Source organism: Neopsephotus bourkii, unplaced genomic scaffold (assembly GCF_033783945.1).
Source record: "Neopsephotus bourkii isolate Nb327-2 ecotype Australia unplaced genomic scaffold, CSIRO-AGI_Nbou_v1 NB_1132, whole genome shotgun sequence".
NCBI lineage: Eukaryota > Metazoa > Chordata > Aves > Psittaciformes > Psittacidae > Neopsephotus > Neopsephotus bourkii.
In genome coordinates, this window is record NW_026901618.1 from 4846033 (window position 1) to 4862004 (window position 15972).

The following is a 15972-nucleotide window of genomic DNA, read 5'->3' on the forward strand; positions in this document are numbered from 1 at the left end:
GATCTTACAGTTATTTACTAGGAATATAAAAAGACAACTGCATGACCACAACTTAATTACATTTGCCTTGCTTGGCACAGCTTTTCTTTTTGTGTGCTTGTGAAATACTGTTGTCCTTGCCTTCTCCATTCTTAGCTCTCATTTGTGAAATTTAGGGGCTGATTTCCCAGTATTAGCATCAGCCCATTTTTCATAACAGAGAAGGATATGTTCCTCTTACGACTTCCAGTTCATAGCTCTCAAAATCTGTTCACTAAATGTAGTAAATTATTTTGACAACAGATGTTTTTAACTAGTATAATATCATCTGCATTAGGATTTTGACAGTATATTAAAGTCACCAAAAGCTATTTAAAAGTTATTTTCCTAAAAAATATTACTGTGCTATGAAAATATCATTGGAAGAACTAGTGATATTTTGCAGATTTTTTTCTCTTTTAATTTTTACATTTTTAACATTTAGCATTTTAAAACATTTTTAGCTTTTTAACCTTTTTTTAATCATTTATCATCTTTTAACATTTAACATTTACATTCAGTGGAAGTGAACATATGCCCTTTGAGATATGTACCAGCTGTGTATTTTCATTTCCTTAATCTATACCAATGTTTTTCTGCTTTTAATTTCTAACCTAATATCTAGGAGGATGCATCTGCACTGCTGCTTACTTTTGGTCACCAATAAAAGGAACATGCCCAGTGGCAGATCATCTTTTCAGGGTGTTCATTATCTGTATACTTTGGTGATTTTTTCCATTGTCTGTCTTCCATCCTCCCTCTAACCACAAAAAAAAAAAAAAAAACAAAAACCCAACAAACCCAAAACATTTTCTTCTTGTGATTCTGTCAAAGATTTTAGTTTTTTGATGATAATGATCAGTCTCTCAGACATTATTCTAACAAATTTTTACATGTACATACTGATTTCATAGGCATGTCTAGTTTTCTTCTGCTTTAACCTTTCTCCTCATACATAGTTCCAAAGAGTAGAAGAGTTATTCTTTCTTCTCAGCATATTTCCTTAGAAGTTGTTCTGCTGTCATATTTCAGGGTTTGTCTATTGTTTGATTTGGCTTTTGCAACTCGTGTTATGAACTTGCTTATTAGTTATAAATAGGAAAACACAGAAGTAAAGTAAAGAAAGAAACATTGCTACTTCAATTAGGAAATTAAAAAATAAGTTTATTCTGCACGAAGTTGGAGATATTCAACTGAAAATTTACCTTCATCAAGTGTGACTTTCTGGAGCTTACACAGTATAGAGATTTTCAGCTAGAGCAATACCTTGAGGGCTTCTTTCTGTTTTGTTTTGTTTTTTCCAAACAGTAATTATTGAAATTAAATAACTGGGACAGTGCATAATTGGAACCTAAAACTAAATTCTGAGAAATTTTACAATGTGTCTTTTCTGGGGATAAATAAATGTCCATTTAAAGTGTGGCTAAATGCTAAATACCTTACATATACACACATATATATATCTTCTTGGTATATGAAGTGTAACAAATATCACAGCAGGCAGAACTGCACTTAAATGACCTGCACTTTACCATAAAATTATGACTAGGACATTTCTCAGGTACTCACTGACATTTTACAGCTTTTTTTTTTTTTTTTTAAGATGGCACAAAGAGTACACTTTTAATACAGAGAAGAATTACACTTACATTATTAATTTTTAATTTGTTCTTCTCTCTTCTTTGTAGATGTCCAGATATATGATAAAGGACAGCTCTACTCCGTCTGCGCGCTGACTCAAAATGTGACCCTGCTCTTCCTCTTCCTTTCCATTTTTCTGCAGAACAGAAGTGAGAGTCCAGTAAACATCAGGAAATGACAATTATAACTTTGGGAGCTGTACTAACATTTTAGACTTGGCTATAGATAGGGCTAGATGTAGAGATTATATATGCCTTTTCTTAGTTTTGCTTAATCTTCTGCAGTTAAGAAACCAAAATCCCTCTCCTGAAGGGCTAATAAAAGTCATTGTGAAGTTTTGTCAAATGCCTTCATGCAATTCAGAAGCAACTTATTACAACATATGATTTCATAGATGAGAAAAATATTCTCCTTCGTCTTTCAGAAAATTAAATAATGGTTACAGCCCAGAGACAAGCATGGCTAGGAGTAACTGCTTGAAATGTCCTTAAGGTGTTTCTACCCTCTCTTGTTTTTCAGGGGAAGAAAAAAAATCTCTTGTGATGCGCTTTTTAAAAACAATCTGCCTTATACTAGGCTTCCACTATGTCAGAATAAACTAATTTGCAAGCTTGCTCACTAATAATATCCAATTCTTGTATTCGTGCTTTAAATTTCTTTTCTTGCCACATGGTCATGGGCATAATCATTTGATGCATTCCTTGATGACATGAAATCCATTAAGGAGTAAAGACTGAACACTATTTTGGGAAGGTTTGTGTTTTTTTCCCTCCATTCAGATGTCTATAACTATCAATCATGGGATCAAAGTTTGTTCCTGCTTTTACAACAGTAAATTCAAAGAAACTCCAGTAGCTCTGGTAGAATTACAGTGAATTGTTGCCAGAGTAAATGAAAATAGACATTTTGTGATGTATCAGGATTAAGAAAAAAAGAATTACGGGAATAAAGGAATAAGTAGAAAGAAGGAATCTGTAAAATTAAGGGGGAGAGGGGAAAGGAAACCCCAAACAAACCCCAAACCAAATAGCAGGGGCAGAAATTTACAAGCAAAATAGCTTGTTAACATCTTGGAATCTGCGCTTTCTAGATTCTTTCCTAGGCAAGAAAGATTTGACTTATAGAAGACTAATGTCTTTTTGGTTCAACAACACAAAACTATACATAACAAAAAGCATAAAGACTTTCAAATTTCTCAGTGAATAATGTTTCCTGTAATTCATGCAAGAGCTCTCTCTAGCTGAAGAGTTTTTTACAATGCACTGCAAAACCAAATAGCTACTCAATAGCTGGAGAAGGCATTTGAAGAAGTCCTAAAGTTCCCCATTTCCAACCTTGTTGTCTGCAGATAGTTGAAAGAGCTACAACACATACAGGTGCCAGTTACAATGAAGAAAGATAAACCCAAAGTATTTCAGAAAAGAATTCAACCGAGTGTGGTTTTGTTTTGTTTGTTGTTTTGCTGTTGTTCTTTTCTTAATTTTAATCTCTCAAACATAAACCATTTAAAACTCAATCTTAAAAGTGCTCTTAAATTCTGGGTGACAATAAAGTTCTTATTGTTTCTCTGAGCAAAAACTAACTTCAGTCTGTTGAATCAGGTCTCTCCTGCAGCTCTGGGCAGCTACAGTTGTCTGGCTTTCTACTGTGACTTTGAAATTCCGTTGCGGTTTAAACCCAGCTGGTAACTCAGAACCGTGTAGCCACTCGCTCACTCCCCCTTTTTTATCCCCCACTCAGCTCCCAGAGGGGTGGGGAGGAGAATCGAAGGAATGTAAACTCCATGGGCTGAGATAAGAACAGTCCAGTAACTAAGGTATAACACAAAACTGCTGCTGCTACCACCAATAGTAACAATGATAAGGGAAATAAGGGGTGAGAATATAAAACTTAAAGGGGAAAAGAATAAACACCAGTGTCGTGGTTTAACCCCACCCAGACAGCTTGTCCACTCACTCCCCCCCCCCCCCCCCTTCTTGCCCTCCCCCTACTCCTGGAGGGATGGAGAGGAGAATCAAAAAGAATGCAACTCCCAAGGGTTGAGATAAGAACAGTTTAGTAACTAAGGTATAACACAGATCACTACTGCTGCCACCAATAATAGTAATGATAAAGGAAATAACAAGGGAAGAGAATACAACAACTCATTACCAGGTGACCAATAACTCGCTCCCCCCAGCCCGATCAAGCACCGACCAATACCTCCTCCAACCCTCCAGTCCACCTAGCCCTTCTGGGTAACTCCCAGTTATCTCCTGGGCATGACGTGCTCTGGTATGGAATACCTCTTTGGTCAGTTTGGGTCAGGTGTCCTGTCTCTGCTTCCTCCCGGCTTCCCCTCCTCCCTGTCAGAGCATGAGGGTCACAAAGTCCTTGGCCAAACCAAAACATCATTTTTATCAGCTCTGTTCCCAGCCCGAAAGTCAAAACACAGCACTGCACCAGCTACCAAGAAAGAGAAAAATGACTGCCACTGCTAAACCCAGGACAAGCAGTGATGCACAGTCCAATTGCTCACCACCCACCAACCGATGTCCAGCCCGACTCAAGCAGTGAGCTGGGCCTTCTGGGTGACTCCCCCCCGTTTATATACAGGGCATGACATACTGTGGTGTGGAATACCCCTTTGGGTCAGGCGTCCTGCTTCTGCTTCCTCCCAGCTTTTCTTGCCCTTCCTCACTAGCAGAGCATGAGAGACTGAAAAGTCCTTGATTGGAGTAATCATTACTTAACAACAACTAAAATACTGGTGTGTTATCAGCATTGTTCTCAGGTTAAAGTCAAAACTCAGCACTGCACCAGCTACTGGGAAGGAGAAAAATAACTGTTACAGCGGAACCCAGGACAAATTCTCTTTAAAAATGTTTACAGGCCTCTCTTCCTTTTTGCAGCCTAAACTGCCATGTGAAGGAGCACGTTCAATTTATTGCCTCACAAAGTAGTCAGGAAAATGTGTTTCACATCTATGAGGCAGGCTGAGAAAGTGGACAAATACCTTTCACAAGTTTCTTGCCAGCAATGTTTTCCAGACTCTAGATAATTTCCAGAATAATGCTCTCCCCTCCTTCCCCCTCCCCACCCCAGAATAACTTAGGAAGGATGCTTTGCATTTAGACTTGACTTTTCTTTCATCAGAAAAGTGGTATTCTTTAACTCTTCCTTCTGTCCTTCTGTGTTGTTTCTTTTTCTTTCAAATGGGATTGGGTATAGCACGACAAACATCACACATGATAATCTCAGAAGTCTTTCCTAAGAAGAAAAACTTTTAATGACAACCCTTTGCTGATCTTAACATTAGTCTTATAACAGTTTAGGACCTCTTGCAATCTTATAATGGAAGGTTGCAGTAAAGAAAGCACAGTGAAATGGAAACACCTTTATAACTGCTGACTTTTCTGTTTGTATTTTTAGAAGAACATGAGACATCAATCTTTTGCTTAGGGTTAATAGAAAGTGGAGGCATAAATCCTTTCTTATGCCTTTGAAAAAAAAAAAGTACTCCTTAGGTATAAATCAGAAAAATAAACCCCAACAATTTCTAATAAGCTCTATAAGGTATATGCTACCCTAACAATGAAAAAGAACTGTAAACTCAGATTTACTGACCAAATTAAAACAAAACCTATGTCTGCTCTCCTTCAAAACACATCAGAGTAGTCAGAGCATAGCATGGTATCAGATATTGTCCAGAATACTGTATGATTTATAATATTCCCCAGATGAAGTATTTTTTATTTCTAGCATTTAAGTGTAGCATCAAGTGTTTATTCATCAAATGGGAGATATTCTTTCAACCATGAAGTTCAGGTGGTAACAGATAACAGATATCACATGCTGTTCCTGAGGCTATGGTCAAGGCAGCTTGTTGCAGCCTGCCAGCTCCTGGATCTTCCTTCTTAGAACAGCTGAGAGGGTGACATGAATTGGCTCATGGCCCAAGAACACTTCCACAGACATGAGCAGGATACACCTGAATACCAACCTGTTCTTATTCTAACTCTCCAGCCTTGTGCTTGTCTGTAATTGCACACAAATAGGAGCTTTCTTGGAAAGTAAATCCATCACATACAAGTAGAGCCACCAAGATCTTCATGGATAGTGGACTCAAGCTGCCTACACTGAGTAACTCTGACATCACCCAGAAGCATTATGCACACTCCATAGCAGTCAAGATGTGGCATGAGAGACACCATGAAATGATGCATCTCTTTCCAAATACTGCAAGAAGCTAACCTGCTCTGGCCAAAAAGGTTGTACATTATTGCCAAAAAATGTCTCAGCCTTGGTAATTTCCCTCATTTTTCCCAGCATTGAAAATTGCCTTTACTTTTTCTTCAGTTTATGCGCTATCGTAGCAGAATATGCATTAATTAAAACCACTACCTAGATTTCCCTCTGGTGTGATTAAATGCCTAACATGTGTTTGCATAGAGTCATCTCCCAGTCTGATCATGTATCATTACCACAGAAAATTTTCTACACAAGCATGCATGGATGCAAACGAGAAAATTAATATCTAGCATTTCATTCACATTACATGAGAAAGCCAAAGAGATTTATCCTGTTTTATCCAAACAATTATATAGTTAAAGATCTAATAAAAGCAACCAGCACCTCTCAAATTCAATCCAGAACACAATAGACTGACAATATGTGAATGAGCTACATAGGGGCAAGGCAAAGTAGCGTGAGAGTTTAGTCCTGGAACACATGGACACCTGAGCAACTTTGTTCTCAGAAGGTAGTTATACCAAAATCCAGTGTGACAGAGTTATCCTAAAGGCTGTGAGCCTGCAGACTTGGACCTCTTATCAGTGTTTCTGCAACTTTTTTCAATTCTTTGAGCGCATTCAAAACATAAAATTCGCTACTAGAGACAAGACCATAACCATTCACTGCTTTCTAGCATCTTGACAACCACAATAGCTCCACACTTAAGGTTATATTCGAGCCTTGGCAACTTGTTTGCTACTGTTGTCCTGTTTGCTTACAATGTGTGGCTGTTAGGCATAGGGCAAGACTGATTCAGACACATTGACTATCTTCTTCAAACAGTATAAATATGACCATTTGGAATCATGTTGTGCAGCAAACCTGACTGTCCACATGGGCAAAAGCAGGAAAGGTAGTACAGACACATCTATTTTTAAACACTTTGCAAGGAAGAGCTCTGAAGAAAAGACGGCTCTGGATTCACATGGGCAGTCAACCCTACAGTGCCTGGTATCTAGAAAATTTATACTACTTAGGTTTATTTAATAGTGTAGTGAATACTTTTATAAATAGGTGATCTTCCCTACTGCTATATTCTGAAACCAGGCAGAGAAATAAACCTCCCCATTACCTTTCTGTGGATTTCTCTAGGGTGTCGTAACCCAGACACTTGGCCCAATCACACAGTCAGGTGTTGTTTACCTGGGATACCTTATAAGTACTGAACTGTTATTTTATGGTCCTGGGTTCCATGAACCGTTTCTCCATCATTTATAAGTCTTACAACTCTATCTGTAAAAAGCTTCCTGTAAAAATGCAATTAAGATTTTTTTGTCCTCTTAATACAAGTCCTGAGAAGCTCTCATCACCTGCACCATAAGGTAAGGAAAACCACAGAAGAAAGTATGATCATTGCATAGACACCTGTGAATAGCCCACATGCTATAAAATAAATACAATGAAGTCTACAGGAAACACAACGGTACTTATTCATAGGTAATAACATTAAGGCAAAATACATTTCATAGACAGTTCTCAAAAAAAAAGCAACCAACCAAAACCCACAAAAAAACCCAACAAGGAAATTCCAAAGGAGACTATTAAGGAAAAGCAATACAAATGGATTCTGAAAGAACAGAAAAATCCTTCAAAATCATAATGCTTGTATGAAGTTTTGTAGGATTTTTAAAACTTTCAGCTGAGTTTCAGATATTATTCTCCAGGGGACAGCACACTGGTAGTTGTCAATAAAAGGAAAACTGACAAAAGCCTGCTTTTGTATTAATGACAGAATAAAAGCACTACCATGAGCAATAAGCTGCAGGAGTTCCGTTGGCTGCAGACACATTCTTTCTGTCAACAACAACCAAATATTCACAGAACTGCTAGGTGTATGGTGGATCCAGGCTAGCCTGTAACAATTTTTTTCTGTTAACAGATTAACTGATTTAATAAGAAGATGTACTTAACACACATATAGCTGAAAGCCTGTAAATATTATTACAGAATATTTTTTAAAGGGACCAGTTTTGCACAGAGTCAATTGTATGATTTTCATAATTTTTGTATTGTGCCCAGAGAAAATTCAGCTTTGAACAGTCAGAGAAAAGCAGCAGCATACATTAAGATAGTTTCATAGATCACAATCATAGAATCATAGAATTATCTAAGTTTGAAAAGACCTTTAAAATTATCAGATCCAACCATTACCCCAGGACTGCCAAGTCCACCATTAAAGCAGGTCACTAAGGGCCTCATATACATGTTAATTCCAGGGACAGTAAAAACCTATAAACAGTGGTATGCTTATGAGATAAGAAATCCTTAAACACCTTTTGGGCTGCTGGTTCTTCCATCATTAAGGAAAAAAAAATAGGGAGAAAAAAAAAGCCTGGCATAGGCTGTATTTCCCACAGTGAATGATAGCTCATGGCAAAGTGATATGCTTATTTAGTCATTATAAACAAAAACATAACTGTAATAATACAGAGAATATTTAAAAAAACCCTAGAGTTTAAATATTTCAAATTCTTTAAGTCATTAAGAAACTTTTGATTGACTTCAGCAAGCGCTGATGTCTGTCTTTCTGTGTAAGGATGTAGTATGTAAGGACATAGTCTTACTGAACCTAAAGGTATGTTTGTTTGGTTTTTTTTCCCTTTAATTTTACTAATTCAATCACATAGTTTATTTACTGATAGTCTTTCCTCCAGAATATTTGAGGAAAGTTAATGTGATATGATCATAATTCCAAAATCATTGATCTTTTCACAATTGAAAAAATAATTGTATACAAGTTCATGTTAGTCACTTATTTAAGTGAAAGTAGGAATATATACACCTGACTAATTTCTATCTTGCAATGGAAGCAAGCCTTTTGAAAATGAGGACTTGTTTTCTTAATATATTTATCTACAATTCAGAACCAGACTAGTCACTTATAAAAATGTTTTGTGGTCCAAAGTTAAAACAGTGAGGGAAAATAGTTTTTTTTTAAATTTAGCTTAGAGAGCTAAGAAATGTATATGTTCAAAAACCTATAATGTCTGTGTGTTTCATGTAGTCTAGGAAAAACCCAAACCTAAAGTGATTATTTCCCAAGGAATGAGATTTTCAGACTATGAAAGTGACTGCTCATAAACCAAAACCACTTTACAAGGTAGGATGGATGGTCGTAAAACCATCTTTGCTACAGCTAAATAATTCTCACCTGTAATAAGTCTGACTTGCTGAGTCCTTATAGAACTTCAGTGTTGCTTGAAGGAGCTATAGTATGAACTACATTCAGTATAACTGCAGTTACAGGTGAATTCTGGAAATGGTCCAAGTCCTGTTATTTGTGTTTCTGAACACAAAGTACATATACAATATGCATTCTCTTCCCCATGTTCTCTTCATTAATAAAATATAAGACACCAGGCTGTGTCTAGGCCTATGAAGGTCTCTAAAGACATTTCTTCCTTTTCAATTTTTTTCCATAAAAACAAGACATGTATTTACAAAGGTTTGTCAGTCCTCCACCTCCTCAAAAAACCCTCCCTCTAACCCCTCAGAAAACTCTCCAAAATCCTCCTACCACATACACAACTCTTCTAGCTAGCAAACTCTAAAAGGAAAATCTGAATATATTTTCCATTGTGTCTTTCATCAACCTAGTCCAACAAACAGAAAAACACCAGAATGAAAAAGAAACAACCCCAAAAGCACAAAATAACCCAAACAAAAAAACTTTCCCCTTCTCTTATTTTAGTAACTTGGTTTCTAAGGACAATCTAGAGGTGATTTCATGAATTTATGCATGAACCGGTGAGTCAATGAACTATTTGGTTGCTAATGCATATATTTTTTCACCTTTCCAGGATATTCCAGAATACAGTATATTCCTTTGCATTTGCTCAAGAATTTGCTTTTCTTTTTCTCATTTTCACTCAATACATACCACAAAAGACACTTTTTTTCCTCACCTCCAGAACATATCCTGTGCCTCTCTCAGATCTGTTGGAGGGGAACTGCCACTTACATTTAGCTCTTGATAAAAAGCTAAATCACTGGCCATAAAGACTGATATGTCTCTACAGGTTCAAGGCTCAAATACAACTTATTTGCTTGCATAAGAAAGTGGAAAGAGGAGAGGCAGATATGCTCACGTATATCTGCAGGAAGATAGTAGAAAGGAAGCTCTATTTTTGTCCCCCAAGTGCTCATTTACACTCTCCTGCACTGAGCAGGAGGAAAGCATTTTCTCTTAAGGTGGAAGAGATGCAGACCTATCTGACTCTAATGGTCAGTCAGAAGCCAAGTCATCCTGGAGAAGATATAACTAAATCATTGTAGTATAAAGGCTTCCTCAGTGTTAGTCCTTTGGACAGTAGGAGAGTCAGGGTAAAACTGTGCTTTTATCTCAACTCTATTGACGGAATTGTATGTCTTTGTCAGGATGAATTGCTCCCGAGACTGAAGGAGGTGATCCTTGAATATTAACCAGGTTTCTTAGGCCCTTCCCCCCCTCCAGAGCTTTATCCTATGGTACTCCACCAACCAGATCCCTGAAGAGGCCAAAATCCACTCTCCTGAAGGATCTTGAAACTCTACTATCTCATGGTCACTGCCCTCCAGCTTCACATTCCCCATAAGGCTTGCTGTTTGAGCAATCATCAAGTAGGTGAGAGGGTAATTAAGCAGAATAAATCAAAGTGAACATTGGAGAATTTCTTACAAGTGAAGCCCATCCCTGCCCCCAACAGACTTTTTTTGATATAAAAATCTGGAATGCAAAATGTTTAGCACATGGTATATCACCCCTGGCATATTTAAAAGAACTACCCCTCCCTCCAACAAATGATGCATAATCAAAATAAATCTGTTTTCTTATAATTTTATACAGACCTAAGGATTAATAAGCCAGAAAAAGCTAGCTAGTTAAACTGCAACACTGCAGCTTAGTTTAATCTGTACCTGGAAAGGGTGTAGTACAACTTTTAACTCACGTTATTACAAGGATAAAAGCATTTTTGCCAACAGGCAGGCCAATCTGGAAGGAGGCCTTCAAACTCGGAACAATATGGGGATGACCAACAAACAAGTGAAGAAGCGGTGAGATGGACCGACAACTGACTGAATTGCTGGTCTTTAGAGGGCTGTAATCTGCAGCATGAAGTTGAGCTGGATGACACTCAGTAGCATTATGACTAGGGCATTGATGCTATGACAAATACTATTTAACTTCATCAATGACTTGGAAAATGGAGAGATCACTCTTGGCAAGTTTGCAGATGATACAATTTGAGAGTGAAGAGTTGTTGATCCTTAAGATGCAAGACGGTTCAGAAGGACCTGGACAGGCTGGAAAAACGAGCCAACAGGAGCCTCATGTAGTTCAACAAAGTCCTGCACCAGAGAAAAATAAAACCATGCACTAGGACAGGTGGGGGGCAACAGCAGGCAAGCAGATTGCCAGGAAAGGACCCAAATGTCCTGGTAAATGCCAAGTTTAACATGTTTCAGTAATGTACCCTTGTGGCAAAGAAAGCCAACAGCATTGAAATCTGCATTGTGAAGACCACTGCATGCAGGCTAAAGAAATGATTCCTCCCCCTCTATGACAGTGGTAAAATGCATCTGCAGCACTGGGTACAGATCTGGGCTCCTCAGTGCAGGAGAAACATGGACATACTAGAGCAAATCCAGTAGATGGCCACAAAGATGATAAGATGTTTGAAGTATCTGACATAGGAGGAGAGCCTGAGACAACTGGGACTGTTCAGCCTCAGCAGAGAAACCTTGGGGTAGAACTTATCAGTGTGTATAAATACCTAATGAGGGAAACAAAGACAACAAAGCCAGAGTCTCCTCAGTGGTGCCCATTGAAAGTACAAGAGGCAATGGGCACAAAAATAAATTTGTGAAATTCTGTTTAAATATATGAAAAAACTTTTTTTCTTTGTGAGCAGTCAAACACTGTAACAGGCTGCCCAGAGAAGTTATGAAGTCTCTATCCTTCATGATATTCAGCACATATCTGGACATGGTCTTGTTCTAGCTGACCCTGTTTTGAATACTGAACACTGGAGAAGACAATCTCCAGAGATGCCTTCCCACATCAACTATTGTGTGATTATGTGGTTTCTATGTATTGCACACATTTTTACAATAATGCTGCAATAAAGCTGAGAAAATTTGTCCTGATAATTGTTTTGAAAGGGATAAATTTTTTTTCAAATTGTAAAACCACCAATGGATTAACAACAAAGGCTGAAGGAAACTTGTTGGAATGAGTCACATTCAATAAGGGAATTTTAGCAGTGGTTATAACAGTAAAAGTGTATTATATATATACTGTACTGATCTATATAACCCAAATTATTTCATATTTGCAGACAGATTAGAGATCTAAAAGGAGTTGCAGACTAATTTAATTTCTTATTTCCCTACTTGGATTCTTGTAATTTCATTAAGTTCCAGCATGTGTCCAAGTGTATTATGGAAAGTTCATATTCAGAAATTAAAAAGCACTGAAGCAACCGTACCATACAGGAGTCCAGATTTGGAGTTTGGTTTTTTCAGTTCGATCACTTTTTCCCTGGAAGCACAATGGAACTCTTAACCAGTTTACCAAAATTGTAAGTCGTAATGCTAAAATAAATCTCCTATAAAACTGTATGAGACAGTCTCTGAAGGAAACACTATGTTTATAGAAAACTCAAACTTCTGTAGATCGGAAAGGCCAGCAGTTTGACTGAAGAGCCCAAGTTTGGGAAGAAAAGCTGTTGAGTTTCTTTTCACAACAGTAGATGACTATAGGTATTATTAAACAGATGGAAAGCAATGTCCATTTTTACAATAAACTTATACAGGTAGGGAAATACAGATTGTTGAAAATAAATCAGCAATATTGAAAAATTGAGTCCTCTATGGACATTGCAATTAAAAGGGATGTGGGGTGGGAGAGAGGGATAGTAAATTAACTAAAAAAATCTAAACCAAACTAAAAAAGCCACATAAGAGCCATCGACTGTCACAGCATTCTTAAAGACTGCCAAATACCTTAGGCATGTGTTTTTGTCTTATATGAATGCCTTAAAACAAAGTCTGCTCTTGCCATTGGTTGATAGGACTGATTTCACTGGAAACTTTTATAACAGAAGAACAGCAGAAAAAAGTTCCTTTAAATCTGTACTTAGAATGAGACATTCAAAAGAAAGGGTCACTGAAGACACTTGACATTTGGGCTGGGTAAAGGGAAATCAGGCAAAAACTTGGACTTTTGCAAGGCACCAGGCACAAAGGAGCAACTGAGGTTGTGTGAACAGATGAGGTAAGAAAATGTCCACAGAAAATCAAAGTATCAACTGCTAAGGTCTTTAAAAGTAAAAAGGCAACCCACAAGAAAAGAAAGACCATAAAACCAGAAGATAAAGCTCAGGAAGATGTCACTGTGAAAGTAGAAGGAGAACAAGATTTTAAAGAAGAAACAGATGGCATCAAAGGTGGAAAAGATATGAGGAAGAATGAGTCTGGAGAAGACTTCCGGAGGGACCAGCAGTCACTGTATTACCACAGAGTGCTGGTGGAGTGCCAAGGGGTCCAAGGGCTTAGGAGAAGAAACATTAAGGAATTTTGTTAGATAAGCTCTCTAAGGAATTTGCAAATTAAAAGGAGATGCAATTTGACTTAATGTTTCATACAAATTATAAAAGTCTGTTCTGGGCAGAACAGAGAAGAGATTGAGTGAAACAAAAAAAAAATTAATAAAACAGCCTTGCATGGGCAAAAGTGTTTCATACTGACCACATCTGTATCCAAGTTCTCCTTCCCACACGCAGTCTAACAAAAATAGGTATGCCAAAAAGGCAGTAGAAAACTGCTCATAATGACAATTATCTTATAGCAAGAGCTGGCAAGTTTCCAAGTTATCTGATTTTTTTAAAGGACAAATTAAGTAATCTTTGAAAAAGTAAAATTATATTTTTAGCAATATTAACTGTGAAAATATCTGGGAATTTGTATCAATCACTGCAAAGGATGTTAATCACCAAACATTAAAAGAGATATTTAATAACATAATGTAAACTCAATTTTCTCTTAAGAAGTGCATCCTACATGCCTGACGGAAGTTGTGATCTACGAATAACCGATTACTTTTAGAAGCTAAACACTCTGAGATTTCAGATACTGAATCAAGTTGTATAGATTGTAATAGGAATTCTTTTCTGACAATGATGAGATGATGTTCGCCTCTGTAAGACAAATCACTCTTGCGTAGAAGAATTTGAATGTTACTTAAAAAGCTAACGTAACACTAAATTTATTTATATGTAGTATATATAAATAAGCCATGATGATTTACATAAAATTAAAATGCTGCAATTGTTTGTAAACAATTTGAATAAATGGTTAAATCCTGTTGTGGTTTTTTTTTATATAAAACAGTGTATTTGGCAGAACCCCACAGTGATACTTTCTATTCCTGTGATGCAAACAAGTATCACAATAGCATAAAATGATTCCCATTTCAAAATTAGTATAAAGAGAAGGAAAAACCAAGTTTCAGGATTGTTCTCTATTCAGGATGAATACAAATTTTTAAATGTGCAACACCAAACAAGATTTAAAATCTCCTTAGGTTTACAATTTAACACGAACATCAAATGCTAAAGATAATTTTAATCCATCCTAAAATAAGCATACAGCTATAAAATATTTATCACATAAACAATAGCTGTCACTTTACAAGTAATCAGTGATATGTCTATATCAACTCATCACTGGCATACCAAATGTGATTTCTTGCTGAGGGTATCCTGAAAATCTATATCTCTCCTAAGAAAAATCATTAACATTTAAAGCGCAAATGATCTGACAATCTCTCTTCTACATTACCCCATGTATCATGTTTTAACAAAGTACCTCCCTAAAACATCCATAACAGTAAGGTTTTCTGTAGGAGAAAGTAGATAAATTTTTTTTTCTATTTTAAATAGGTTACTTTGAGGTGAAGCAATTGATTGAAATTGTAAGTAAGCAAAAGCTGCAAAACTTATTTGTGTACTACTTCAAAATCTTTCTTCAGTCTTTCAGCTCAGAAATTCTCAAATATGTTCAGTGCAAAAAGTGAAGGATTGAAAAAAACCCAAATCCTCCATTATTCAGGGCTTGAAAAGTAAGACAAAGGTGAATTTATTTATCCAGATGTACAGAAGAGGCAGACATTCTTAACATAAATATTGGTTTGCAAATATTCAGCAGCACATGGAAGCATATTTTCTGTTTTAAATTACTAAAATGGTGTAAAAAAATTTACTGAATTACAATTCTCTGTAACTGAAATGTAACTACTTTGTTGAAAAGCTAATATTTTAAATCAGAAAAAGATGAATATTAACTGTTTCCCCACTTCAGAAACACTTAAAGAATAAAAGGAGTCTTAAGGCCATACCTATGTATTTTCTGAGATATGCAGAGATCAAATGACTACCACAAGGTGAAAAAATTAAATAAAACCCAGAGAGTATCAGATTGGAAAATTAAACATTAATGAAATTTTGCAGAATTCTGAAAGTTACTCTTTGTGTATGCAGAAAACCTTTTCTAGACAGTTCCTTTGACACCAAAAAGATGCAAACCTAATGTCTTGGCTCACTATACCTTTACAAAATGTAAACCTGGGATAAGTTCACTGCCTTTGATACACAACAAAGGTCAATGCTGACTGCATAACCTCGATACTCGCTCACTGTTTTTGAATTGTGTTAGTAGAATTCAGCAAAACGTGACTCACTATACAGTCAAAATTATGTTATGGCAGCTGTGGAGTGTTAGTATAACACAATCTTTTACAAAATTCGTCAGAGAATCCTTGCATTGTTTTCTTTCAGAAGCAAATAAATGTGAGAATGTGTTTCTTATACTACTGGATATTCCTAAAGACAAAATAAATATAATAATTCTGTATAATGTAATGAAAATTAGAGGAAACAGGAATAGATCCACTTCTCAACATGAAAAATAATTTCTAAAGTTGTATGTTCAGCTCATGGAAAAACATGAAAAAATGCATTCACTCATCTCTCAGCCATGCTGAAATCAGATTCACAGGAGGAA

General features: G+C 36.6%; 1 protein-coding gene across 2 annotated transcripts in view; it reads right to left on the reverse strand.

Annotated features, from left to right (window-relative positions):
• Nucleotides 1-15972, reverse strand: part of KCNH8 (potassium voltage-gated channel subfamily H member 8) — a 174488-nt gene that overhangs the window by 86364 nt on the left and 72152 nt on the right. For both annotated transcript variants that reach the window (XM_061362724.1, XM_061362723.1), the window contains exon 4: nucleotides 1668-1795. In XM_061362724.1, the coding sequence (XP_061218708.1) occupies nucleotides 1668-1795 (128 nt within the window). The remainder of the gene's footprint in view (nucleotides 1-1667; nucleotides 1796-15972) is intronic.